The sequence below is a fragment of the Solea senegalensis genome, linkage group LG3 (genome assembly GCF_019176455.1).
Source record: "Solea senegalensis isolate Sse05_10M linkage group LG3, IFAPA_SoseM_1, whole genome shotgun sequence".
NCBI classification, from domain to species: Eukaryota; Metazoa; Chordata; class Actinopteri; order Pleuronectiformes; family Soleidae; genus Solea; species Solea senegalensis.
Window position 1 is genome coordinate 5925754 of NC_058023.1, and position 24914 is coordinate 5950667.

General features: G+C 39.4%; 1 protein-coding gene across 2 annotated transcripts in view; it reads right to left on the reverse strand.

Annotated features, from left to right (window-relative positions):
- Nucleotides 1-1203: 1203 nt before the first annotated feature.
- lrch4 (leucine-rich repeats and calponin homology (CH) domain containing 4) overlaps nt 1204-24914 on the reverse strand; it is a 49366-nt gene continuing 25655 nt past the window's right edge. Inside the window, exons 2-18 of one of the 2 annotated variants that reach the window (XM_044021483.1) lie at nt 21854-21998; nt 20472-20601; nt 18798-18903; nt 17483-17729; nt 16856-16952; nt 14761-14872; nt 14570-14664; nt 14421-14473; nt 11709-11864; nt 11539-11607; nt 11331-11385; nt 11152-11215; nt 10163-10264; nt 9969-10066; nt 9244-9381; nt 7712-7789; nt 1204-1447 (exon numbers count right to left, since the gene is read on the reverse strand). In XM_044021483.1, coding sequence (XP_043877418.1) covers nt 1322-1447; nt 7712-7789; nt 9244-9381; nt 9969-10066; nt 10163-10264; nt 11152-11215; nt 11331-11385; nt 11539-11607; nt 11709-11864; nt 14421-14473; nt 14570-14664; nt 14761-14872; nt 16856-16952; nt 17483-17729; nt 18798-18903; nt 20472-20601; nt 21854-21998 — 1871 coding nt within the window. In that variant the 3' untranslated portion in view covers nt 1204-1321. Of the gene's footprint in view, nt 1448-3216; nt 7397-7711; nt 7790-9243; nt 9382-9968; nt 10067-10162; nt 10265-11151; nt 11216-11330; nt 11386-11538; nt 11608-11708; nt 11865-14420; nt 14474-14569; nt 14665-14760; nt 14873-16855; nt 16953-17482; nt 17730-18797; nt 18904-20471; nt 20602-21853; nt 21999-24914 lie in introns of those variants that run through there. The other variant, XM_044021482.1, reaches the window with a different exon arrangement.

Sequence of the window (24914 nt, forward strand, 5' to 3'; positions counted from 1 at the left end):
CCATTAAGGCGGAAATGGGTTTTAGAATTATGCGAGGATACTTGGAAGAAGAAGCTGAAATATGCACTGGGAAACTCTGGAATAGAATCATTAAATTCCACCTTATATTTCTTAATGTTTACATCAACATGTTGGACAATGTGAGTGTTGCCTCTCAGATTGATTGTTCAAACACTGAAGCACTCGGTGAAGGTCATGTTTCTTGATATAAAGGATATAAAGAGCAGAGACGTTGTCTTCAGCCCCTCATGCACCAACATTTACAGGAACTTTTATACCCGGGGAAAATAATCCCTTGTAATAATCTGTGTTCCTGGAAAGCAGAGACAACAGCTGATGATGGATGAGTGCGGGATAACTGACCTCCACAGGTCAGGAGGGAAGGGAACATAATGCCACTGAGGCTGCACCACGACAACAACAGTAAACAGGATCCAGACATTGAAATGTACTGATTTAACTGATAGGAAAAAGGCCAAATAATCTATTAAGTGCATAAAAATTCTCAGTTTGTAGGAGATCTCAGTGTTGTAATGTACTTAGGTACAAAATTCACATAACTGTACCCTTTAACACCTTACCCAATGTCTAAACTGTCCGTCTGGACTTAATTTGACCATAAAAGGAGCAGAAAATGTCCTGTAACTCAGTGCTTTTGCCCAATGTTCAAGTATAACTTCCAACAAAAATAAAAAATCATGATGTCACAAATAAAAATATTCATGATGAGTAAAAGGGTTGATCTCAGTGCAGTCCCCCTTAAAACAACTGACCAACATAGAGTATACAAGTGCCTTATCCCTCTGAATCATCTCAGTATAGCTCTCGATATTGAGTTTGAGATTTTTTAACTTTGCTCTAACGTTATAGTTTGAAGTTGTGAGCTTTGTAGCTTTCTATAACCAATCCAAGCCTTTTTAATTTCTAGTACATACTATTTAAATAATGACAACTGCAATTAAAACACTAAAGTTACAAGTTATGAGTATAATACATTTAATAATGTGATCGTTCTAACAGAATGGATGAGAGGAGGTCATGTGGATATTAATTGGCTTCAAGTTTGTGTTCAAACAAGAATAAGGGCAAGGACTAATATGAGTAAATGTTTCACATTCAAACTGCACAGGAAACAACGTGTACAGTCAGCGCTTATCAGCAGTAAATCACTCCATCCAAAACCCAAAGAAAGAAGTCAATAAATTCAACTTACAAATTTTATTTTTAGCGATGATTATAATTCTTGATATTTTGGACAGTGGAATGAATCATACATGAAGCACATTTAAAAAAAAACTCTGGTTCCTCATTGTTGGATCTACTATATGGAGCCAGAAGACTGTTTCCTCTGGAGGCCGTCGGCCACTTCCACCAGCACCTGGACGGTCTGAGACAGACGACTCAGACCCTCGTCCTCCACTATGAGCTGAGGAGGACACATGGAGTCCTGGAAGGAGACAGAGGACACAGTGAGCAGATGTATAAAAGGCACTCTTTATCAAAGACTCACAAGAGTCCTAACCCTTAATTTTATTCTTATTTTCAAATAATTTTTTGTACCCTTGTTCTTCTCATTGTTATTTAACGACACTATACTTCAAACGTGGTTGCTTTCTTAAAAAAAAGCTTTATTAATAAATCCTGGTAGCTTTTGAAATGAGTGTAGAAGAGTTTGTTGTGCGTGCTGTCGGCACTGAAGTCTGCTTCACTGGTTTGTGCGTCAGATACAGAGGTGGAAAGTCATGAATTACATTTACTCGCTTATTCAAGTAGGTTTTTTTTGTGTACTTTTTAACGTCATTTCTAAAATTTGTGATTTTACTTTTAACTAGGTACATTTACTCAAGTTAAAGTAAAAAGAGTACATTTTTATACCAGTGCTTTTACGGGTACTTAAGTAAAATGCTATCAAAATAGTGGTACTTTTACTTGAGTAGAATAACACTAGATTGTCCTTGTTGACCTCTAACACCCAGAGGAGGAAGTCACTCGGCAACAAAAACTGCCATTTTCTCGTTAAGTCTCTGATCAAATCACTGTAATCAATGCTGCTGATTCTGAAGTGATCACCTGATTAACAGGTGGACCTGATCAAACTTATCAGAGCGGTGAAGGCGTTGTGCATTGAGTCGCCTGCAGATGGTACAGTAGATGACATCGTACAAACCTTGAGACCGACTCGTCGTCCTCCTTGATTGTGAATTAAACACACTCACCTGCTCAGACACGGACCAGGCTGCAGTTTATGACGGCAAACCTCCTGCTTGGAGAGCACACGGGAGCTTTTGACGAGGTTAAAGCACAGGACACAGTGGATTTCACATCAGGATATCTGCACAGCTGCTCGCATTCACCACACATTATTATCTTTTTAAATAATAAATGTGGCATTATTCTGTGTTTTTCTGCATCAACAAACTGTGGAGGTTGAATATTTGCAACCTCGTCATTCCATTTGTAAAAACCTGTACTAGTTTGAAAAACAAGGGTTTTTTTCTTTTTAACAAAGCACAGATCTCTCCGAGGCTTTTTCGAGTTTATTTTTGACAGCAGAATTGGCCCCTTTGTGACTTTTGTGGGGATAAACACACACCGCAACAGTGGTTTCTTACTAACAGTATTTTATCATGGTACAAAACACACTTTCATCCAAATAATCCACAGCACAACATGGTTTTTGACTGAAGTCTCTCTAGCTCCAGATACATTTGTGCTACCTTTTTTTTGCCATAACAATAGTAATGCAATTTTAACACTAAACTCTTGGGTTTCTTTATGATTAGTAATAACTAAATTTGGGCTTGACACAAACTTTTGTCATGTTTTGCCAGTTTAGTTATCAAAAATTAGGCAACAAAAACGCCATGCTTGCTAACTAGCTTGACGAGGCTAGCTAGCTAAAAGGCTATATAGCTAAGCTATTTAATTTGAAGGCGTCACACGGAAAAAAAAACTCAAATTTGAGTCCTAGAACATTAACAGTTGAAGCGAGTAATGACTAACAACAATAGAACTCTGTAACAGAGAGTATTATTCAGGTTTGGGAACCAACAAGACCAAAAAAAATACAGAATATGGCCACATTCAATCCACCACCTTTCGATTTTATTTTTTTGTATTTTACTGTAAATGGCAGCTGCAGATACCCTGATCACTTCTCCAGTTCTTGGCTGACTGAGCAAAAGCAGGAGAGCAAGCAAGCAGACAAACAGCAAATGGTCAAAATTGCAGTTTTAATAAATTCTTTACAGCAGGAAGAAGAAGGAAAAAAAACTTTACATATATATATATTTATATAAACTCAAAAAAAACAACTGGATTCTTATTTATACAAGAGTATCATATAAATATAAAACACAACAGTATTTCTGTTCCGCTTACATATTCAAGATATATAGCTTGGTCTAAGCCAGTGAATGGATTTACTGTGTGCTGCTTTGACAGTTTATAAAATATACATTTGACTTGAAACAGTATAAATTTCATCTCAAACAGCAGACTAATAAAAAAAGACTCAAACATGGGACGGGAGGTTTTTACAGTGGACATTCTGAGCGCGCGACAGCAGAGACGTGAACTGGACGGTGGATAAAAAAGACCGATGTAAATCAAGTTAGAAAAGTATATTTCTTTTTTCATAAGCTTAAATGTGAAATAAATAACGACTGAACGCTGCCAATTCTCATCAGAATCCAGCATTGCTGTAAATCATATGTGTGTTGTTGTAATTATTGATGTTATGCCCCCATTTTCATAAAAAAGGAACGTTATTTAAGTTGTAATTTGCTCTGGGACTCCATATTTTAAGACATTTCAGCTTCACGCTCGGGGATTAATACAAGTACAGTGTTTATTAATATCATTTGTTAACCACTGATGCAGAAAACTACTATTTTGAATATTTCTGCATTTAGATGTTTCAATTTATTGCTTTTCATTTCATTTATACGCTTAACAATTCGCTGAACTGAGCAGGATTATAATCTGTTTTTAATTGCACTACATTGACCTGCCGTGACCGGACAAACCAGACACGGCGCGTTTGCCGAAGGGAATCAGCCATTTACCAATCCAAAACTCTCAAAGGACTGATGTTTTTTTTTAACCCTGAATAATTGAATATTGATTACTTCTAATTGATCTACGAGTGCTTGTGTGAAATCGTTGGTTTATTGACGCTTTTAAGAGATAACTCTAACCCGGAAACAGACAAAAAAAAAAATAATTAAAAAAAGCAATAATTTAATAACCTGTTTACATTTATACAAACATGACTCACACTCACACATTCATGCATGCACACACACATTAGAAGGGTTTGTACCGTCTACTTTGGACACAGTGTGGGTGGTGGGTTTTGTTTTTTTTATGAAGCGACACTGCCCCCTGTTGCTCACATTAAAAATTGCAGACAGAGGGACACAACAGCATCCATATAAAGTGGTCAGTCCCGTTCAATAAAGAGGCACCGTGTCATTTATCTCACCGTGAGTGTGTGACAAATAAGATCTTTAAACGACCAGGATCCATATCATAACTCCATCATCACATTCAGTCTCAGGCGAGGTCACCTGCTTCTCACTCAGCTGGAACACGACCTCTCAGAGAGAAGCTCTGGAGGCACAAAGGGAGCTCACTGGTTTGTTTGTAGCGTAGTGGGTGGAGCTAAAGGAAGACTCGGTGCATGTGGTTCGTCTACACAGCAGAAAAACAAGGTTAAGACAGGATGTCAGATCAATCACTGTTTGTTAATTCTGCTCCAAACACTGATTCGAGTGTTTTGTGTTTGTTTAATGACGCTGCCACAAACCCGGCGCCCGACCATTACTCTGGTACGTGTAATCTGATTGAATCTGCTCCGAGAGTCAAAGCCGCGTTTCTCTAACAAACTGCATGTTTACAAGGGCTGCAACAATTAATCGATTAACAAACAACCAAGAAATGAATCACCAACTGTTTCGGGAAGAAGGGGAAAAGAACTTTCTTTCAAGAGAACAAAGTTCTGTGGTTTCAGATTCTTTAAAAGGTCCAGTTGGTAACATTTGGGAGGATTTATTGTCAGAAATGGAAGATAACACATCATCACTTCGATCTTACGATATCAATACCATAGGAAACTGTGGGGGCAGTATAGAGTCAATTGTCCAATCAGTCAAAAAATCCACTTGTGTTTCATTCAAGCACAATAGAAAGAACCCCCTTTTTAACAGTTTCTTTGATGCATGATGAACTTTGTACTCGGCACTGCCCTCTAGAGGATGCATCCATACCACTGCAAGAGATGCACGGAGGTAGTGATGGAGACAACGTTTGGGACGGAAAATGGAGCGTAAATGGGCGTGAACTGTTTCCATGTTCTTTTTATGAGGGTCATGCTTTCCGGACGTCCGCCATCTTGTGCTTCTACGGCAGCCCGAGCAGACAAACAAGCAGAAGTATGGATCTTTAAACATAAACGACCAACTCTTATACATCCATATCTACATGCAAACTAACTGACGACACCATAGTGAGTTCTGCGTTTGTTGCAATCTGCAACTTCACCATTAGATGTCACTATTTACTACACACTGGACCTCTCTTCTTCTATGGTGTTTTACGACAGCGTGTGTAAATAGTGACATTTAAACGTAAATATTGGTGCGTTTCATTTGTAGAACACCCCTGAACTTGGTGCAACCTCACGTACCTCGAGTTTGGAATACTACTTTGACCGTAAACACTTTTGTCGCATCTGTTTTGCGTACACAAACACTGGTTCATTTTTTAACCACAGACATGTCGCTCCTCAGTAGCGCGTTGTTATCGACTAACAATGTCTCGCCTGAGACTACGTTTGCGTTTCCTACTTCCTCCTGGACAAGACTTTTTGGGACGTCATTTTTGAGATTCGGGAAATACATTTTATGGACCAATCAACAAAGAAATTAATAAGGATGATAAAATAAATAGTTGGTTGCAGCCCTACATGTCATTTTCTCTTATTCTCTTGTACAAGTCCTCTAGGAAGACATTTGTCCCAGATCCTTCTTCCATTGCTTAAATTTTGCAGTAAATCTGCTGAGACACACAAGTGTAAAGAGGTTTTCCAAATGAGGGTGTGTTTCCTTAGCTCCGCCCACTCATGCCCCAACCAGAGAGATTGTTTCTGCCTCGACTGAGCGAAAGGCTAAACTAGGCTAAGGCATCTTCACTGTTCACCTGCTCTCATCACTCTAGTGTTTTCTACGCAAAGTGTTGTGTATAGTGTTCACTGTTAAAGGTGCTTGGCTGCGTGCTCTATATGGCTCTTCACATATACATATATATATATATATATATATATGGAGTACGGCACAAGCCGTGTCTCAAATCAAGCTCCGCCTCCGTCTGAAGTTGCATTTGAAAGTCGATGTCAAAGGCGACCTTTCAAGCCTTAAAATTTGACTTTTTGTCAAATCTGTAACATTCTGGATTCACTGCAGGAGGCAAGCAAATGTTTTTGAAAGTGAGAAAATGGCGACCGACAAAAAAAAGTCTCCAAATCAACTGAACATCGAACAAGACACGTTTGAAAACACAAATAAATGGTCTTAAAACCACTGACTGTAAACATGAAGGGGATGTAACCTGGCTCCTATTGGACGATACTAGCTGTCAATCATTCATTCACATGTGCTATTTTCCTCTTAAACATAAACATAACTTAGAAAAAATTAACATCTCGTGCTATTGAAGAAGACCTGAAACTAGCGATTGACACCATTAACTCAGGAAAGTGTTTAATTATATGACTTTAAGTGAAAAGCAGGGTCATTTTCCCCAACTGCACTGCCCCCTGGTGGCTATTTCTTGTTGGACTTCCCCTTCAAGCCGGAAGACAACGTCCACTTTTTATTTATTTTGAGCGAAACGTGCTTCGTACAAGCTGCAGCTCTGTAGCTGGGCAACGGAGGTCGACAGGAGGGCAAACTTCTACGTAGAGCAGAGAGTTGTATTTCGGAGGCGGCCTCTGGATTGAGACACAGCGACAAACCAACAGAGACATAAGACTCACTCTTAAGTCTTATTTAAATATTAGACATGTGCTCAAAGTTTGCACACACACACACCAGAGTATTGTGAGTATAAGTTTCCATGTGTGAGTGAGTGTGTTTGTCCTCTAGGTGAGCAGGTAGCAGTAGAGGACGTAGAGCAGGGCCATGGCCGCACAGTAGAAGAACAGGAAATCTGAGGACAGCAGCGAGGACGAGGGCGAAGAGGAGGACGATGAAGGTGAGGGGCGGCGAACGGAGCCGCCGTCCTCCGCCATCTCACCCACCGCGGCGGTGGAGGCGGCGGCCGACAGGGCCGTCACACAGCGCAGCACAGCGGGCAGCTTACACAGAAGCACATCAGAGCACACACACATGTCCATCTGGACGAGACAACGCACGCACGCACACACACAGACACACACAGGAGGGAAAATACATGTTGTTAGAACTGAGGAGACAAGAGAGCGACAACACAAGAGTGTAGAGTTACACAAAGCAGAGTGAGGGTTGGACTGAAATCTGAACCGCTTATCAGTCCGACCCTGACGGGAACAATGTAGCCAAACACCTGAGCTCAAAAGCACACGGAAAACTCTGCTGCTTTCACAAAAAATAAATCATATAGAAAACATCGCAGTGGGCGTCACGACCACTTGAAGCAATAAAAGAGGGAAAAAAAATAAAGTTGGATTTACCTCAGGGACGCCCAGCTTGCGACAAGCGGCGATGAAGTTTTCCACGTTGAGTCGACACTTTGCTGAACTCAGTTTTGGCTGAAAAACAAAAGAGTTGTGTGTAACGTCAACGCCTGCTTTCAGGTAATCAGCGGTCGGGATCAGGACGGGGCAAAGGTTTGAATGTCAAACCCAAGGGACAGTTTGAGGACAGGGCATCAAACTTCCTCTGTATCGCCTGCTATCCAACATGTTGTCATTTAAATATCATTTAAAACAAACTTCGGTTCATAAAAAGTTAGTTAAGCACGGCTCATTGAAGGTGATGTGTGCCAATGTGGACTAGGATTAAATGTGCTTTATTTTCATGTGGTAGATTTCATGTGTTTCCCATAAAGAACATCTTCTAATTTCTTTAGAAGAGGAAACTGCAGATTGGAATCTGGAATGGGAAGAGAATGAGGATTATTTCAATCTGTGTTTAAGAGATTCAAATTGTGATTCTGGTTTCAAAAATGGGATTGGGAACTTTGAACTGTGAAGGTGGGCATTGCATCTCTTAGTGCACAGTTCCTGCTGGAACCTATTGGAAGAGAAGAAGACGACGACGACGACGACGACGACCAGGCAAACTTTAGTAAATCAGCATCAAAGCACAGACACTGATTTAATAATCACCCTCATCCTCTTTCCTGACCTGCTGTTAAACTCAGTTTGATGCAAAAATCAATAACCTCAACCTGTTTCTAAGACAAAGTCGGTGTCTTGTTCACTGCGTCTGTGGGTATAAAGAAGTCAAACCATGAGGTGACTTGAATGAGATCAATGGAGACTGAAAAAAAGAAGACGACTGTGGCTGAATGTCAATGCCCTCAGTCAGGACTAAGAGCCCTGGAGTTGAACCCTGAAAAACCTTGTTTCCACTGATCAAAAAACCCCACTAATAACCCCCTCACAGTCAGGTAGTTCAATATAGATTTGATAGAATGTTTAAACACGGTGTAAACACACGTAATTAACAAGTGTTTGTTGTTGTTTTCTGTCTGTTAAGATGTTTAAAACCAGGTTTAAAACTCCAGGTTTCCTAAACATTAAGTTTTGCTCTTAACTGTGCTTTTACCAGAATTGTAGTTTTAAAACATGTAAATCGACTCTATCTCGTGATCAGGGCTGAACGATTTTGAATAAATATCTAATATTGTGATTATTTTGACTGAAATTGCAATATAATTGACGTTATGAGAGGGAATAGCCCTTTTATTTGACATAATTACTATCATTTTCATTTGAATAGCACATTTAAAATGATCACTGTGTGATATCTTTGAGAAACAAAGATGTCTTCTTCAGTCTGTAGAATATGATGTGTGTACACTAGGAATATTTAAATTTATGCAGCAAGGTTCATGCAGCTTTCTTAATAATAATCCAGTGACTATTTTGTCAAAAAATAGCAAACGACAGCAGGACAATCACTCCGATGAACCCGCGGAACATCACTCGCAGAGAGGAAACAGGACGACAGGACACGGCCGTCAGTCAGTGACACTCACCACTGCCGGAGAGGGAATGTGGATGATTGATACGGAGCGCGGCCGGATCTGATTCACCAGCTGACAGAGGACGGTGCCGTTGGACAAAGCCTCGCCCAGCTCCTCGGGTAGAGTGATCTTCAGCCGGGACTCCAGCGTCTGAGGAGGGAGACACAAAAAGAGTCAAACATGGACGTCCTCTGTCCTGCTATACGTCCACAAACAGCACAGAATAACATCAGAGCTGATAGAGATGAATCTGTTGATTATTTCCCTCGATTCACTGATTAGTTTGTTGGATCAGAACCATTTGAGGTCAACGTTTATACGTGGGACAAATAGTGTGATACTAACTAGAGACTTGGGATCTATTCTATATAAGTGCCACACGGGGGCGCCAGCATCTTTCCAGCCATCCAGACCTTATGATTTCTTTTGCATTTCACTTTCAAATATTTCAAATGACCAAAAATGTAGGGTCTTTTGAACAGATTTGTGTCATAAAATCACTGCAATACTATCAAAAATCTCAAGCCTCCTCTAAAATATGTATATATTCTTGTTACTCACTATTTTTATTGACTTTATGTTTAATATTGTTCTATATTGTATGTTCATAGATGTTAAAATGCATGATTATTCATTTTTACCTTTACTTTTGATACATTTTACCCGTTGTGGTAATAATAAAGGACGATATTATGTCTTTTCTTATTTAATTCACAATTTAATTAAGTGTCTGATACCTTGCGTAGTTGTGTGATGTCTGGCCTCTCCTCTTTCGGAGAGCGCAGCGTCGTGCGAGAGTCACACCTGCCGGACTCACCCAGAGTAAAAATGGTGCCTGAAAAGCAGGAAGCAGTAAAAACAGAGCTGAAGCCTTCCTGAAAGTGAGAACACGGATGTGAAGAGTGTGCGCGAGAGTCGTGTTGGTTTGTACCTGTGGGTTTGACGCTGCTGCGCGACGACGTGCGGAACAGGAAGCTGTTGGGTTTCTGGGCCTGACCAGGTGGAGGGGACGTCTTGGGAGAGGACGGGACGTCTGTGATAGACATTTTCAGGTCAAAGTTAGCAACGTGCTCGTCCAGATGCACTCACTCAGCAAACAGTGATGCTCATATGAAGAAAATCATATTTATTGTGAATTATTTCCTCTTTTCAGACCACAGCATGTGAGGCTACTCTGGTTATTCAGACTTTTCTTCCTCCTTTCATCTCCCACTCAATCACCCTGATGTGATTGCTCATCAGAAATAACACATGTGATTAGCAAAGTGGAACTAAACTAAGTAAAATGATGAAGTATAGTCTTTGTTCTCAGTCTTATGGACAATTAAAACCAGTGCTGTAAAGGCTAGAAAATGTGTGCTGGTATAGACACAGTGGAAAAACCACTCCAAAAAAAGAACCTCATAAAAAATCTACCCCAGTTTGCACCTTTATCTCTCTATTACACAGCTTTTCCAAAACAAGAAATGTCAGTTTTCGCCGGTTGAAAACTACTCACTCCTTGCACCAAAGTCCATAGAGAAAATCAGTGATTTTACCTGACACCTCACAGGAGTTGTTGATCCACTGCTGCCTCCACAACGTTATTTAAAATGTGTAATTCTGAGATTTTGGTGTTTGAATTCCTTAATGTTGCTTTACCCACGTGACAAACTACCCCAAACTAGGCAGCAGTAAACCAACAATTCTTGTTTCCCCTGAGCTAAAAATCACCTAAACCTCTATGGACTTTGGTCCATGAAACAAATTTTAGGTTCCTCTTTGTAAAAAGTTGTCTAATGGTCAGATAGAGTGGAAAACATATTGTTGAGATTAAACTGCCATCAACTTTATTGGATTAACCCTACACGCTGCTGTAAGCACCTCATAGAACCACACTTAAAAACCTGAACTATCACTTTAATGCAGCGTGTGTTGTACCTGTTCTACTGCTGGAGCGTTGAAGAAGCACTGAAGGACACACTGTGCTCATCTGGTCTGCGCTCTGATTAAAAACAAGAAAAGACATCTAAAACAACAGCAACAGAACAACAGTAAAAACAACTGCGGGTTACAACAGGTTACAGTCAACTGTGACGACACTGGAGGACGAAACTCACTGCACATCTCTGCCTCAGGCTGGAGTTGGAGCTGCTGTTCTCTGGAGATGCACCACTAGGGGGAGACACACACCAAGTTTCATTCAAACACGTCCAACCCAACCTCAAGTTTCTCTTGATTTGAATAAACAAAAACTGAGGCGCTGTAACAGAGACGGTCTCGTCTGTGTGTCTCTCCTCTGTGTGTTTGTCCTCTGCTCATACTTACGCCGAGCTACTTCCTGTCTGTGGTGCCGCGGACATGTGACTTCCTGTTTTGGTTGATGACTTCAGCAAACTGCAAAATTAAGAGTTTTTGACATGAAAAGCGCATTATTAGATAAGGCAGAGGGGAGTGTCCATGGGATGTCTGTTATGAATTGAGAGTAAAGTGCCAACCTGGCCTTCTCTCTCTGCTGCTGCTGCAGACGCTCCCTCTCCTGCCAGATCTGCAGGGTTCCCGGCCTCCGCCGCTCCTCCAGCGTGGGACTGGAGGGGGACAGAGGAGATGAGGGCGTCGAAGATGGTGGGACCATCTCCACATGCAGGCTGGACCTGGAGGAGACACAGAGAGTTCTACATTTGAAAAAACTTTTCACACTTTGCCTATCACTGAAAAATATCTGAGGAATATATGTGGAATATTTTGGAACTGCAGTTTCAAACATGTCCAAAATATGTCCCTAAGAGGTTAATGGATGAGTATGTGTTGAATGTTTATAGAATGGATGTAGTTTATTATGTTTATATGGATGTTTTTATTGCAAAGGATCATATATGTAGGGGAAATGTTCATTTAAGTAATGTGTAACATAGAGTTTTCATTTATTAGCACCTATTTTCTTTTTTTTATCTACCTGTAGATACCAAACAAATTACATCTGTTTGAATTGAATTGAATTGAATTGAAAGTGTGGTGTTTCGCTTCTTCAAGTCTCGCTAAGTGCGTTTTGCCAAGTCGTGTTTCTGATACCTCATGTTATGCTACGTTATGTTATGTAGTGTGTTGCTACACCGTTTTTAGCTATGCCAAGTTCCACTACTTCATGTTTCGCTACATCACGTTCCGTTACATTACACTAAATTAGGCTATGCTGTGCTATGTTACGCTATGCTAAGCTAAATTAGGTGACGTAATGTTGTTCTGGTCATTACTAAAAACAGTAATGAGTCCTACATCTGGACTTTGACACATGTTTGTGTAAATTTAACAACCAACATCCATGATGTGGATTGATCTTAATATACAAATGTGTTTAAAACTGACCCAAGAATATATTTTTTTAAATATTCAATATTTACAAACTAGTCTATTTTAAGTCTCCGTGCTCTATTTTCAGACATCGCACAGGAAGAGCTGGAAGTGGTTTTGTCAGAACATCCGTTTGTCCCAAGTGCTGTTTATAAAGCGGACACAGAATTAAACCCATTTACCAAACCTCAGTCATCAACAGTGGATGAGCCTTAATGAGGGCTTGAGTGCTAAATAATGACCGTCATTTTGAGTACAGGTTAATAAAGCCCCAAAAATCCAGGACGACGAGGCGTGTGCGGTTTGTTGCTCCAGAGGCCGCGAACAATAGTCCTGGGCCACATTTTAATATGTAGCCAACAGGACTCATGGGAAATTCACCCTGTAGAATGCAGTTATCTTAGTAGTGGAACAGTAGAGCAGCGTGATACGAGCCGTGACCCCTGAGCTGGGGGGGGTAAGGGAGTTTAGATGACATACACCTTCTTACAGAGTTTAAGTATTTAGTGGAGCGTGGGTGAGGCGGTGTGTCAGCGCTGTGAGTGTTTCAAGATAACAACGTCCACATTCATAAGGTTTGAGGGGCCGGGCAGTGAACGGTGAAGGGGAGGAAACACACTGTATGCAATGGGAACAGCAGTGTTATTGACTTTTCCCAGCTCTTTAAAAACCCTGTGAAGTGACCTTGTGAAACAAAGACGGAAGCAGAGGAGAAAAAAAAAAAGTGATAAAGCCATGTCTGTCTCTGTCACTCAGAGTGACTAAGTACACAGTTTCCATTCAGGAAAAACAGAACATGCAGGTTGAATCAGCCACATTGTTCAATAACTCAGATTTCATGTAAAATAATGTGAACAAAAACACAATAGTTTTACAGGCTGCATTAAGGATATATACTGTAAAATAACGCAAAAAAACTAAATATTTCAACTGAAAATATTTTTCTGATTAAGAGTTTCTAATTCTTTGACATTAAAATAATGTAAAATCATCCTTGAAATACATTACATTAGTTGTACACAATTGAGCACATGGTTTGAGTATGGATAAACTGGTTAATATCTTAACATTTTTATATCTCACACACTGAATAAGCACTGTAACGATTACTAGATTTGTCTAAATTACTAAATTAGTTGTCAACTAATTTGCTCATAATCGATTTGAGTGTTGTTGTTTTTTGTTGTTGTTGTTTTTAAATACAAGTTTTCTGATTTTTCAGCTTCATAAATGTGAATATTCTCTGGTTTCCGTAGAACAATTTTGGTTCATGGACACAACAATGATTTGAAAACCTCGTAATTTCAAGGTTTGGGAAACACTGATCAACATTTTTCAACATTTAATGAAAGCAGCCAAATCTAAAACAAATCAAACTGATGTATCTATTAGACAAAATGATTCAACCCTAAGTGGCAGTAATGCAACGATGAAAAAATAAAAGTTTCTCTTCAGTGACACTTTTGTCTGTGGTTTTTGAGGAACGATATCCGGAGCATCGCGTCCACACGGAGCAGCAGGTCAGACAGGTCAAACTCCCAGCTGACCAGACCGTTAACTGTCTCCTACTCTCTCATCCCCATTTCCTGTCCCTCCTGCTCTGTGGCCATCAAAATAAAGGCAGAATGCCAAAAATCTGGACTAATTTCATCCAACTTTAACAGCCTCCCTTCAAACTAAAGCCTGCTGACACTTTGAAAAATATTGAAACTTTCCAGGGCACAAAAAAGCCACTGAAGAAACTCGCTACCAGGTGACAGATACATATATATATATATATATATATATATATATATATATATATATATATATATATATATATATATATATACACTATATTACATTAGAGCATGTTTTACCTGCAGGTTGTTGAGTCTTGCGTTTGGGACGTAGACGATCTCTCCTTCTGAGCCTGGAGAAAAAATAACAATCCATAAGCTCCCTGTTCTGAGCAAAAAGAGGATAAAGGTATGACACAACAACTGATGAGTCTGTGAGTGACAGGTACCAGAGGAGGTGTGGGTGGATCCATCCTGATCTCCTCCTCCTCTTCCTCCATCACACTGCTGTCAATGAAGTCCACCTGCTCAGCCTCTCCGTTCACTGTCAACACGGGAGGAGGGTTAGAGTTACAGAGTGTCAGGTAAATGGAGACCATAACATCATCCAGAAACACTGATTCTTAAGCCTCTCTCTTACCTTTACCCGCTTGCAGCGGAGATGCGTCCTCCTCTTCCTCCTCCTCCAGGTTCCTCTGGTCTCTGCTGACCTCGGCCATGCGGAGGGAACGCTCCGAGAAGTCGTCTGCTGACTGGACGCACGGAAAATATACACACAGTCCGTCACAGATTCATTCAACTCTGAATGTTCCTGTTGGTTTGTTAAAGGTAGGCTACATTTACGTACTTTCTAATGCTTTTTCAAATTAAAAAAAAAAACCTGAAAAACACAATAAAATACCAAAAATGTAATTTTTCTCAAATTTTAGTGAAGGTTAAAACCTTGTTTTACACCTAAGCCTCAAAATGTCCGTCTGGACTTTTTTTTGCTTATTTTAACCATAAAAAGGACTAGAAAATGTCCTGTGAGTAAGTGCTTTTGCCCATTTTCGCAGAATAACTTTCAATATCTGGCAGTTATTTACAATTTACTGCATGTTAAAATAGTGTATTAACAATTCTTTTGAGAAAAAACACTGTAGTTGTACACAAACACCATAACACTGAAATTTGAACAGTATAACATATATTTAAAGTAACATATGTTTGATTCTTTGTCTCAGTCTCAATTATGTGCAGGTGTTTTTCCAACTCTCTCCTCACTGGTGACAAAGACTCTGATTCGCTGGCTTCCTGCAACAGCACAAGTGACATTACTGTAATAACCACATGTTGGCTTTGACTTGCAACTTCTCAGCTTTCAGAAACCATTGGAAAATGTATTCTCTTTTGGTTCTGCATCTCCCATTCAAAGTAGCAAAGTAGCATCACTTTGGGAGCAGCGGATGGCGAAGAGGCCTTGGGCAGAGAAAGATAATAATTGACAAATGGTTCATCCATTCACCTGCCAAATATCTTCTGAAAGCAAATGCCATTTTTCCCCACACACCAGAGCCTTTCACAGATGGTTCAGACCATCTGGTGTGTCAGGTTAGCACCTTACAGTGCACGCAGTCTCCCTCCCGCTGCTCTGAGACGCTGTGAAATGTCTCACATTATTCTGTGTACACTTCTGACACTGTTGCTACGTTGCTGTGGTTACATTTGCACAGTATTTATTTATGTTCCGCACAACGAGCAGCAGCAGTGAGTTGCAGTTTCAACCAGCAGCAGCAGCAGCAGCAGCAGCAGCAGCGGCAGTGGCGGCGGAATCATGTCATTTTCACACGTGGTTTTTCCTTCTTTGTATGATGAGATCACGCTTATATTTCTGTGCTTTAGTTAGTGTGACACAATGCAACAACTTTGATGAGGTAATGCGTTCCAAAGAAATTCTATAACTGGTTTGAATTAGGGCCCAACTATTTGGTTAAATCATCTATTTGTGATTTTTCTGACATACATTTTTGATTTGATTCGTGTTCTAGTGAACTTGTAAAGTTAAGCTTCAGTACAATATTTATTGTGTTACAGATTTAAAACACAATGTAGCAATACTATATGACATTATCAACTACTATAAGTCTAACTTTATGTCTTCCAACAACATAAAATGGCTAACTTAGTTTGAACAATTGGACGTATGTGTGTGTAAATGTGTTTTTATTTCCTCTTTAAGACTGTTTTTGGTACAAACACTAGCCTTGTTAGGACCAGTATCCTGGTCAGAACCTAATTTCTATTCGAAATGTGACTTATGGTTATAATAAGGCTACAAAACACAGAGCATTTAGGCTGATTTTTTCCATTACTATGTTAAAACAGAGGCTATAAGAATGCTCAATATAGTATATATAAGAGTGTCTCATATGCTTTATAAACACACCTAAGGAAAAAGTACTCAAACTTTTGTGAAATTGGGAAAAATACATCACTTGGCTCATTTTTATGAACAAAACTAAAAGAAAATTGACTATTTTGACTTCTGCACAATTACTGCTACTCCTGTTTTGTTTGTTTTTTTACATAAAATTAATCATAACTTTGACAACACATGAGAAGACCAAAAAACGGCATTTTGTAAACACACACCGCCAGGATGTCCATATAAGGAGTTAAGTATTACTCCGCAAAGCATTTTACCAAGGGTCAATAGATTGTAAAAAGAAATGGATTTCAATGTGTGTGGGTTTTACCTCGTTCCCAGACCATCTTTTGCTGCCGCTGTCGACACTGTTGAATCCAGAGTCCAGTCCTCCAAACTGACCCGTGAACAGCTCCTGGTCTGACAAACTGCAGGGACAAAAAAAGAAGAAGAAAACACTCAGTTTATCGTCATTTATCACATAAAAATTTGTCTACAGGGAACATAACCTACCTCCACAGATCACTTCCTAAAAATCTGTGGTTTAGTTTGAACTAACTTGCCCAGTGACAGACAAATATGAACAAAAACATAACCTCTTTTACCGGCGGTAATGACTTAAACACACACACACACATGAGTAAAGGAAGACCATTATTCTAAAGGGCAGTGACTCATGTTTGTGCGCCTCCTATCAGCCTCAAAAGCTCTTCTGTCAAATATTCTCTTATCTCTGTCCTTGGTTCCGTCTGTTTCATGAAAACAGCTCAGTTCATGTCAATAAACTCTGCTTCCTCATAGTTAACATGAAGCATTTCAGCTGCTGTTCCTGCACCACGCGGCTCCAAGTTTCCTGAATGCAGTCTGGATGAGTAACAACAGCTTAAAACATAGATATAAAACACGTGTAACTTATCGAACCATTGCAGAGGGAGTAAGACTATGCGTGCTTCCTCACCAGCTGTTAAATCCCGTGGGTCTCAGGTGTCGCTCCAGCTCCTCCTGACTCCTCTTGCACGCCTCCATGTTGAGGTACTTGAAGATGTGGTATTTGCCCTTGGAGCAGATCTGCGCCGGGGGCATTTGCAGCGGGTTGTTGTCCAGCAGGATGTTCTGGAGGTGCCGCAGGTGGCGGTAGCACAGGGGCACGTGAGAGATGCGGTTGCAGGACACATCGAGCCGGACGAGGGGGAGCTCGGATATTTCTGCACGGGGACACAAAGAGACGTTGTTTTCAAGGTCCAGTGTGTAACAGTTCTTGGTTAAGTTACACTTTTAATTAGCCTCTGCTCAGTCTTCATGAATGGGAACAATGTGGCTCCGTCAGGCGAAAAAAAAAAGACCTGACTAAGGGAGCGTTTATGTGTATACAACAGCTGCGCAGGGGCGGCGGGGACAACAAAGTGGTTTTTGAACCGCAGCCCACAAATTGTGGGCACAAAAGCTACAATTGAACTGTTGTTTTTATTTATTCTTCTAATGTGTACAGTACATGTTGTAAATCTTTAAGTTCTTATTATTGCATTACACTATCGTGGCACCTCGTGTGATGATTCTAAAATGTATACAGTGAATTCTGAACTGAATCTTGGCTTGAAAATAAACTGTATATACTGGCAAATCAAATTACAATGGCAAATCACAAATAGATTGTCTTGTTTTTTTGTATCCTTCAGCCTTAATTTAATAGTAGAAATGAAATGTACTAGCCATAAGTAGTGCAAAATATTACATTTTTCATGGTCTGTATTGTTTTGTCATTTTGAAGCAGAGGATTAAAACACTAACAAAGACGAACAACATCATTTCTAGTAAGCATGAATGAATGAATGAATGAATGGACCTTTAAATATGTGAATATGTTGTGGCTTCTTTGCTCCTCTACGTGGACGGGGAAAAAAGAGACATTTCAGAACATATGACAATGTCACACTCACAAGAGCGTTGCTCAGTTTGAGCGTTTTAAAGCCTGTGAATGTTGCTCCAGCGTTTCTCTGCCACCCACTCGTTATTTCATTTCCATTTCCTCCTAATGCTTCAGAGAATGAGCCTCTAATGGGGTGAGATCCATTAAGTTAAGTCAGGAGCAGCTCAATACTTGTACTTGTAAGCAATCGATAGCTCACAAAAATTACACAATAACATCTAAGTTGAGGGGGCTAGTGTTTGCACACAAGAGCGGTGTTTAGAGTAACAGCAGATCCACTGATACCAGTCGATGAGAGGAGATGGACCGGGCTAGAGTTCCTCTGGGTTCATCACACACGACATACCTTCAGGCAGAGCGGTGAGCTGGTTCCTCCTCAGGTTCAAGTCCCTCAGACACTCGAGCTGACCGAGCTCTGCAGGCAAACACTGCAGCTCGTTGCAGCTCACGTCCTGAGAGAGAGAGAGAGTAAGACACATACAGAGAGAGAGAGAGAGAGAGTAAAAACACAGTGAAGCAGGAGCACTAATCTGAGAGCGCTGACCTACTTTAATACATCTAGCAAAAATAATCAAAATCACAATATCCAACGGTGCGAAATGCAAACTGAAACAGCACAGTGATATGACAAAGTGGAACGAAATGTTTTAATGTTGTCTACGGACTAATTGATGAGTCATTCCATGTATAGCAACAGCAATATAGGTCAAAATAATCGCAATACGATTGATTTTGTTATTTAAACTCACGCCTCGTCTGCATTCATTTCGTGGTTTTTCTTTTTATTATTTTAAGGCTCTGCCTCCTAGTGTTCAACAAACGGCAAAGCATTCCAGGATGTGCATTTTGCACTTAAAGTAGGAAGCTTACTTTGTAAAAATGAACCTCAGGTGTGAACGACTTTCTGGTATGTGAAGGCCACCGTAGTTCCCTGAAGTCGTCCTCGGTGCAATGACAATACCAACTCTCATTAGATGTTACTATTTCTTACAGACTGAACTCTACAAATAGTTCCTAAACTACTTTGGTTTTCCTCCAAATACAAAAGTGAAACTATTTTAACAAGAAAAAAAAACACTGGAGAGTTTCATCCACAACATGTTGGCAATCATGGCCGCTGCCATAGAAATGAATACACTTCTGATTAATGTGCATATATGCAAACAGAGTGAAAAATGAGGTGTAAGGCTGAATGATTTAGGAGAAATATGGATTTTTCTGACAGATATTGTGAATGCAATTTGATAACTTTGGTTAAATATTCACTGTGTTTTAGATTCAACACAGTGTCGGAACGTTGGAATCAGGGGTGCCACTAAACAATTATTTTCATCATTGATTAATGCTGATTATTTTCTCAAATAAAACGTCTAGAAAATGTTGATCGTGTTTCCCAAACCTGGAATCATGTTTTGTCCACAAACCACAAATTATTCAGTTTTAGTCATTTCTACATTATACGAAACAAAGAAACCAGAAAATCTGAAATCTTAAGAGTAAAAATCAGTATAGGGCTGAAACAATTACTTGATTAATCGATCAATAATCAATAACTAAATGAATAGTCAACTATTTTGATAGTCGATTAATCAGTCTGTGTTTAAAGGAATTAAAGCAAGATTGTTCGGCGTCTTAAATGTGAATATTTTCCTGGTTTCTTTGCTCTATATAACAAAGAAATCAATCACAACTGATTGACTGATCAACATTTTCTGACATTTTATGGACGACTGAGAAATTAATCAACGGATTAATCGATTGTAAAAATAATGGTTAGTTGCAGCCCTAAACTCTACGTTAAATTGAGGTTTGAAAATGATAAGTGAACAGCATTAGACTTTCCAACTCTGACTTTACTGGGAAAAAAAACTTTACTGGTGGAATGTGACTTTTCTTTCCCCTCTATCACCATAGTGATCTACTGTTGCTGAGAGACAGTGAGGTAGAGCACAGGGATATACTGTTGAGGAGAGACAGCAGTGTGTGTGTGTGCGAGTGTGTGAGAGTGTGTGTGCCGTACCAGCTGTCGGAGGTGTGTGAGGGAGTATATGGAGGCGGGCAGCGAAGACAGCTTGTTGTTGCTGACGATGAGAACTCGCAGGAGAGGAAGCTGAAACACTGACGGGGGTAAACTTGACAGAAGATTACGACTGTGGAGGAAAGCGCACACACACACACACAGAGTGAGATCACCCTTCAGTATTACAAAGGTGTATTCACCGACACACTCCTATTTAAAGGCATAAAAAATCCCCATAAATTACAGCTTAATTTCTGCTCTACATGTGAAGTAAATTGGCCCAACAGCCTACACTTGGCACATGCACGACGAGCCACCTGTAGGGTTTTTTCTTTTTTTCTCCTGGTATCCTAGCAACAGTGAAATTATACTGTCGAGCACAGCGGAGTGTCAGCGTTGTTGATGTAGGGAAGGTTTGGGCAGGATTTTTATGAAGTTCAAATTTAGTTTCCAAACAAGAGCCAGGTTCCAAAGAAGCAAACTCCGAGACGGCTGCCGAGTGCTGACGTCTGCCTTTGCGGTGACTCCAAGTGAAGCTTTACCATTCAGGATTTATTCAGTTTCATTTCACACTCCCACTTTCACCTGCCGTACTTAACGACACGCCTATGAAACCTAAGATTTCAGCCTTAACTTAAAATAAATGAAATAAAATGGAGCATATACATACAACTGTTCCCGTCTACACATTTCCATGTTGACTTAAACAGGATTTAATGTCCAAGAGGCCAAAAACATGTTTTGTCAGGCCACTGTAACCTTGACATTTTGCTACCGAAATCTCGACAGCTCATCCTTGAGTGCAAACGAAACTTTGAGCCAAATTTTCAAAGGATTTCCTCAAAACACTCTTGAGATACGGCCTGAAAATATCCTCACACAGACATTTGATTAAAGATTCCCACACATTTGAATATTTGTTTAATATCATTTGGCAAATGAATACGTGAATAAAAAACACAGCTGAGGTTTGAAAGCTGCTGGAAATCCTTGATTGTGACTGACGGAACGTTTGTGTATAAACGGCAGCAGACAAAAATATTTTTAACCTCACAAACTGCTGAACAATACGTTTTTTTTTGAGCAGTAGAATTCACTTGTGAAACTTTTTTGTGGACGGCTCTTTGTTTCCAGTCATACGCCAACCCATTTGTGGTCTATTTTTGTAGCACATAGTTGCTGTGCTAATGAATTATTGTTGCCAGGCAACACAAGATCTAAATAGCACTATATGCAGTGAGACCATTAAGGGTGCGACTACTTTACCTGAGCTTTTATATCGAAGGCATTACATTGTTCTTAGTAGACTCAAAACTAACATTGATTTACCGCGATTTGAAAGTGCTGTACAATGCACAGATTAGCTTAGCATCGGGACTTACCTTAGGTTGAGGTAGGTCAGGGCCTGGAGGTTGCCCAAGCTGGACGACAGTGAACGCATCCCATTGTGGTAAAGGCTCAGTGTCTCCAGAGAGATGAACTGACAAAGATCCTCCGGCAGCTCACAAAGGCGATTCTTAGACAGATCTGAAAGAAACACACAATGACCAAAAATTTGATTTACTCAGTGTTTGAATATGTGATTTTAAAGACACACAAGACTTTTAATCCGATTGAATGACATTAAAACCAGGGATGACACTAGGGGTGGGAATCACCAGAGACACCATGATATGACATTATCACAATATTGAAGTCACAATATGATATTTAAGTCATAATATGGAATTATCACAAAATCATATTATCATGACATTTAAGATATTAATATAATATCACCATATTTATGTCACGATACAATATTGTCACATTATTTAAGTTGCAATATACTTATATAGCAATATATGATTTCACAAATATATATATATATAAGTTAAAAAAAATTATAAAAAATAAATCAATACTTGGTGTTTCAAAAGCAATATAATGTTGCCACGCAAAATATTGCAATATTTCATTGGATAATTTTTTGACCCCACCCCCACTTGTTACGACTTTGAAGTGGAATCTTCCGATGCTGATATTTGTCTGATAAAGTGCTAGTTCAATTTCCTGTTACTGTCAAATACCGTAAAATGGTGGCAACATGCCATGACAATGTGAAGGCTTTGTGTAAAATGCAGATTAAATTATTAATTTCACACAGAATGCACAAGGATAGCATCAATTTTGTAACAACTGCATTTGTTTGTAAGGGAATCGCTGTTATTTTGTAACAGCTGAGCGAAAAAAGTTGTACATTGTAGCTTTAAGATAATTTATCCCATCAGTTTAATGCTCCTGGAATCCTTTTACCCCGTAACAGCGTCTACGAAAATAAACGTGAGCAGCGAGCTCACACTGCTGAGGCACAGTTTTGGCAAGACCAGCACTCGTACACTTTTGACCAAAGTGGGTGAGCGAGTCCAAAAATAGCCGCCCCCTTGGCTGCTTCTCACTTTTCTGTTTCCAGAGTTACAGTAAAGTGGGCCATTCCCATCCACACTCAAGGACACAGCGGGAGAACAAGTTCAAGCCTAATGACAATCAAAAATTCAAATTAACATTCATGATCCAAGACATCTCCTACACCTTCCACTGTTCTCCACAAATCAGTTATTCTGTTTTACTTCATGATGACGAATATGCTGCACGCCAACAATTACAAATACAATTTTTAACCACGATGATACATAGAATAAAATTAAAAATTTAAATATTTCCTGCTTTAACAAAGATTAACTCGAGAACGTCATGACTGACAGAACCATTGTATAAAGTCCAGTGCACAAAATTGACTTTTCTGATTAAAGTAAGACAACTAATGATTATTTCCCTTATCAATTAACGTGTGCAGTATTTTCTTGATTAATCAATTGGGCTGTTTGGTCAATAAAATGTCAGAAAACACAACATATTGACATTTCCCAGAAACAACATTTCCCAAACAAATGAGCACATTAAGAAAAAAGTTTGCAATTAACTATGAGGTTCAATTAGTACATTAATGTTCTTTAAGTGTAAATTAAACAAACTTTTTTAAATATTGAGAGCAGTTTTTTTTTAACCAATTTATTTAATGGGAAACTAGGTCTTTTGGGGGTGTTTTTGGTCTGTTCTCAAACATAAAACCATGGCTGTTTGTTACTTAATTACTTGCCGTTGATGATTTATCAAGAAGGAAAACTGTCTAAAAGCGGAGGAAATTAGGATTAAGCAGATTCTTTTTTAAACCAATCAATTGCTTTGCCAATGACATATCAGAAAATCCACATTTTTAGAACTTCTGCTTGAAATACGACAATCACTGGTGCTGTAAATGAGAAACTGAATGGTGGGCCGTAGCTCTCACGCTCCTCCGCCTATAGTACGAGACTATAATCTGTGTCGTCCACATGCTTTTCCTCTGCTCATGCTCGGTGTTGACCTCATTCACATGACCTCTCCTCCACAGAGAAATCTGTATATTTAAACTCTGCAGCAGACCCAGAGTGGGTTAACAATAAAAAAGCATGTAGCAGAGACAATGAAGCCACAATAGGCTGGGCTCTCTTTACTAGAGCGGCTGTGATTTCAAAAAGCACCATTAGTGAGCTGAGCTTTAGCCAGGCAGGAGCAGGATGAGACAAAGGTCTGTCAATGGCAGACGGCCCGATGGCTGTTTATTGATTTGTGTAGGAAACAGCAGGGCCAGAGGAAGAAGAGGAGGAGGAGGCAGTTCCTCTCTTTGTCAGGGCCTATATGGGGTCTTTTATTTTGGAAAGCCTCAAGTACAAAGAAATGTGAAAATAATCTGGAATATGTGACATGATAAAACACTGTAGTGTGTTATTTAATCATGTCACTCATTCAGGACTCTTCATTTTTCCTTCATCAATCGTACAGTCAATATAATATAAAAAAAACAAAACAAATTCATCAGTGAATATTTTTGATAATGTATTAATTAACAAGTGTGAATTGGTTGCTTTTCTTTGTTTGAATGGACAAACAATCTGTGACGGGGATTTTTCACACAAGTTGTACATTTAATTCCTGATTAATAGATGAATTATTCTAAAATGGGCTATGAAGAGTCTCAAGATTCATGCATTAAAATGATATATATATATTTTTACTAACACATGGCATATGGATTTTAAATGATGTGATCTAAAATTGTCCTAATTAACCAACTAATTATAGTTATACTATTTCAGGGGAAGTCCTTATCTGAGAAATAAAAAACTGAAAAGCTCTACTTTCGCTTTTTAAACATCGTCAGTTTTTGTCATTATTGACTCTAATAAAATGCTTAAAATTGTACTTTTGTATGATCTGTAGTGGTCAGGTATAGAAGAAGAAAGGTAATACATTTAAGAGAAATGACATCTCGCTGCGGTGAAGAAAGCAGATATATTATTAATATATATATTGCAGCTGAATTCCCGTTTATACAATCGTCCAAGAAAGAAACCAGAGCAA